We start from the raw sequence: 4482 nt of genomic DNA, 5'->3' as shown, positions 1-4482 counted from the left end.
TTGACTTTTATTTATTTGTTCACTCATTCATTTTTATTTTTTAAAAAATCAAGTCTGGGACTTCCCTGGTGGTCCAGTGGTAAAGAATTGGCCTTCCAATGCAGGGGACACGGGTTCGATCCCTGGTCAGGGCACTAAGATCCCATATGCCATGGGGCAACTAAGCCCACGTGCCACAACTACTGAGCCCGCGTGCCTCAACTAGAGAGACTGCGTGCCGCAAACTACAGAGCCAACGTGCTCTGGAGCCTGTGCGCCACAACTAGAGAGAAGCCCGTGTGCCACAACGAAAGATCCCGCGTGCCGCAACTAAGACCCGATGCAGCCAAACAAACAAACAAATAAATTTAAAAAAATAATAAATCAGATCTTCGTTTGTATCCAAGCGATTTTAAAAGTGCAGGCTCTAACCCGGATGCTAGAGTTTGAATTCTTGCTTCCCCTTCTTACTAATCAATTGCTGGCCAGGCTGCTTTTCAGCGAATACCCTTTCACTCAGGTGCAAATATTTATTGAATCCCTACTACGCTCCTGGTACCTATCAGATAAAGATGAATAACACACACAAGTAGGCTGCTTCAAGTGACTCCCAGGAGAAGGAAATGCAAATATCCAGGCTTAACTACCTGCCGGAGGAAAAATGTTCCCCCCTTGTGGGAGTACACACTTGGCTTCAGTTTGTGGGAAGCAACGGCACTGTCTTTGGTCTGGCACTCATTTCTTTGTGAGCTAAGATTTGTTCCTATTTATAATTCTCCAAGAGAGCTCAGGGCAGCATTAGGAGAAAGGAGTGACCTTAAACTAATATGTGTAAATTAAAATATTTGAAGGTCTAGGGGCCACCATCTGCGGTTATAAATAGATGGAGAATTATTTGACCTCAGCATGACAGGGATTTTTCAGTCAGTTGGGTGGGACTCTCCCAAGGAGATTTGATCCACACCCTAAAGATCGAGTGCAAAATATGCTGATAGCTGGAGAACCTTAAGAACGAGATGGAAATGGACGTTAGCTTATTCTCTGTCCTCACCCCCTTCCTGCTCCTTAAAGAAAGTGCGGGTTTTCATCAGTGAGCAGAAAACGCCCCCGGAAGCAGCAGCCACCCTCCATCTTTTTTTTTTTTGCGGTACGCAGGCCTCTCACTGTCGTGGCCTCTCCCGTTGCGGAGCACAGGCTCCGGAATCGCAGGCTCAGCGGCCGTGGCTCACGGGCCCAGCCGCTCCGCGGCATGTGGGATCTTCCCGGACCGGGGCAGGAACCCGTGTCCCCTGCATCGGCAGGCGGACTCTCAACCACTGCGCCACCAGGGAAGCCCCACCCTCCATCTCTAACACCCTTCCTCACTTGCTGGCTATGATTTCTGAAACTGGATGGACGCAGTGGCTGCATCAAGTTTCCAGAGTCGTCACATTGCAAACCCATTGCATGCTGAAGAGCAGGATAAAGTAATTATTACACCGCAGGATGATTTCAGGAAAATTTGATGTGGTGGATTAAAAATAAAAGCCATTATCTCTAGTCCAAGGATTGGGCCAGAGGTTAAAAACAAAAACAAACAAGGACACAAAGAAAACCCCTTTGTTTAACAAGGTGCCACAGAGCATCATCAGAAGCCACTTTTCTTCTCCTTCTACAGTCCTGGAAAGGGGGTAAATTATGTCCTGCTTGGTGGGATTGTACTGTCAGCCAGCACCTGTTTAGTTCTTGCTGCCTACCAGGCATTGCCTGGATTACCTCGTTTAATCTTCATAACAGTCCTCAGCCGCATTGACATAGTTATTATTGTTATTACCATCCCAGACAGAATCACAGGCACAGAGGGATGAAGTAACTTGCCCAAGAGCACAAATAATAAAGGGCATATTTATGGAGCTGCCAACCGAGGGCAGGGATGCCTGCTTACCCCACCCAGAGACATGGGAAGGGGTTGGGGGGCCGTGCCTGACCCTGATCATCTCCTTGTCAGTGTCCAGGCACCCGTGGGGGGGGAGGGGTGGATGGCGATGGCAGAACCCAAGACCTCCCGCTCACTACTCCCCCTCTGATGATGAGGCCAGGTTGCCACCCCGACAGAGGTAAGCAGGAGACTTAGGTTTGGCTGGGGAGGGCCAGGGTGCCAGGGCAGGGTGGGCACCCAAGAGGACTGTGCAGGAGCTGAGGCTTCAAGACCCCTGGGCTTGTTCCATCGTCCCATCACATCTCACTTAAAAAACACAAATTTGAAGATAAAATGATTCAGAATTTGAAGGCCGCGACCGCAGAGCATTAAGCCCGAAGCCCTTCTAGGTGCAGGCCTGTGTGACTGCACTAGTTGCATGTCCAGGAAGCAAGCCCTGGCCACAGGCACCCACGCCAACATACTGACTATGGTCAGTGCAAGATCATGGAAAATTGAAGTCAGAATGTAAAGATTTGTTCAGACTGTAAAAATCTGCCCTGCCATTTCACTTTGAAAAGTAAAAACTGCTGTGAAATATAAAGTGCTACTATTAGTCCCCACAAATAACTTCATTCCGGACACCTCCCTAAGGAGCGTCTTTCTTTATGAAGCCTGACTTAGCCTTCCTAAATAGAATTGACCACTCTTTTATTGTGCTCCTTCCTAATTTGTGTAATTATAATAATGTTCGGATCTTGGGCTTAGGAATCAGACACACCTGGGCTGGAATCCCAGCTCTGTCAGTGACCTGTTGTGAGACCGCGGCAAAGTACTTGCTTCTGCTCTTCTTGAGGACTGGGATAGTGCAACTCTGGTAGCTCCAGCCATGCTGTACTGGATAGGCTGAAGGATGGCAATCAGGTTGAAATGAGACCACAGGACTTGTCCTGACCTATGTTTTCAAAAGTAAGCCCATTCGGGGATATGGGGACATGTGTATGCATGGCTGATTCGCTTTGTTGTGCAACAGAAACTAACACAGTATCGTGAAGCAATTATACTCCAATAAAGATCTATTAAAATAAATACATAAAAGCTTGAGAGATGAAAAAAAAGTAAGCACATTCGTTTTCACTCAGATTTTATGTTTATTTGGCCTGGCTTTAGTGCGCGGGAGGGGGGGAGGGGGCGGTCATGGAGATGAAGAGGGTAAAGGGCATTAGCCATTGACGAGACTAATGCTTACCAGGGTCTGACACGGAGAAAGTTAACTGCAAATATTTATTATTAGTTTTTTCCACTAGACTGAGTTTCTTGAGAGCTGAAACTGTATTATTCATCTGTGTCTAACATAATGCTTGGTACCAAACGTCGAATTTAAATGAATTTTCTTTGCAATCTTCACTAAAAATGAGAGTTTTATCGATAACTTGGGAGGGTGAATAAAAGAAATCTCTTAAGGCCTTTTGATATTCTGTTAGAAACGGAAAGATTAAAAACAAAAAAGTGGGGCTTCCCTGGTGGCGCAGTGGTTGAGAGCCCGCCTGCCGATGCAGGGGACATGGGTTCGTGCCCCGGTCCGGGAAGATCCCACATGCCGCGGAGCGGCTAGGCCCACGAGCTATGGCCGCTGAGCCTGCGCGTCCGGAGCCTGTGCCCCGCAACGGGAGAGGCCCCAACAGAGAGAGGCCCGCATACCGCAAAAAAAACAACAACAAAAAAAAAAAAACAAAAGTTTCAGAAAATGAGGTCGACAAGGCCTTTTATGATCAAACATTCAAACCCATTCCTAAGTGCCTAGCACTTGGTTTGTCTCATTTTTGTCTGCACTTAAAATAGTAAGCCCGAACATCATTGATGGGGGTTTGAAACTCACTCATTCAATCGGTGAGATTCGATACACTACACTTTCGGAAGTTTTATTCCAAAACGTCAAGGAAAAAGAAGAGAACGACGGCAGTGAACCAATGCCCACAACTTAGTGACCGCAGGATCACTTGGCGGCGGCGACATTTTTGCTATCCAATCGCCGGGGAGTCCGGAGAGAACGCTCTCTGGATTGGTCAGAAGAAACATCTGTCCAGGTTCATTGAAGAAGGGACTTGACGTGGGGCTCGGCCGGCAGAGGCTTCTGGCCAATCAGAGAACGCATGGGGGCGGGCTTTGCCGCAAACGGTGGAATGGAGCCTATCTCGGAAGGCTAGTATCCGCCAGGCAGACCGGCCTGTCGCCAGCGGAGGAGGCGTGGCCTCCGGCCGCGGGTTCTCGACTGCTTGGGCCTGCGCGCGGAGTGGGTGGGGCCCGCGTGCCTGGGCGGGGCGAGCGGTGTCAGCGGCGGAGCCGGATGCGGGCGGTGCAGCGGCCGCCGCTGCCCTGGGGATGGGCGGAGCCCGGGCCGCCAGTGCTGGTGGCCGCTGCGAGCGGCCGCCTCTGCTCCCGCGCGTCGCTGCTTCCCAGGGCGGCGGTATGCTGGGGAAAGGGGTAGTCGGCGGTGGCGGCGGCACCAAGGCGCCCAAGCCCTCCTTCGTGTCGTACGTGCGCCCCGAGGTGAGGGGGCGCCGCGCGGGCGGGGCGTCTTACTGGAGCGGCAGGGGCGAGGGGCG

The 4482-nt window shown here is 50.4% G+C and overlaps 1 protein-coding gene across 1 annotated transcript in view; it reads left to right on the top strand.

The window, feature by feature from the left end:
- The first annotated feature begins 4264 nt into the window (after positions 1-4264).
- The window catches only part of MTMR12 (myotubularin related protein 12), a 64952-nt gene continuing 64734 nt past the window's right edge, over positions 4265-4482 (top strand). The window contains exon 1 of the mRNA XM_024755781.1: positions 4265-4426. Coding sequence (XP_024611549.1) covers positions 4346-4426 — 81 coding nt within the window. The 5' untranslated portion in view covers positions 4265-4345. The remainder of the gene's footprint in view (positions 4427-4482) is intronic.

The sequence above is a fragment of the Neophocaena asiaeorientalis genome, unplaced genomic scaffold (assembly GCF_003031525.2).
Source record: "Neophocaena asiaeorientalis asiaeorientalis breed wild unplaced genomic scaffold, Neophocaena_asiaeorientalis_V1.1 scaffold93, whole genome shotgun sequence".
Taxonomy (NCBI): Eukaryota; Metazoa; Chordata; class Mammalia; order Artiodactyla; family Phocoenidae; genus Neophocaena; species Neophocaena asiaeorientalis.
Note: the sequence above shows the minus strand (reverse complement) of the source record. Positions and strands in the feature narration are given on the sequence as shown.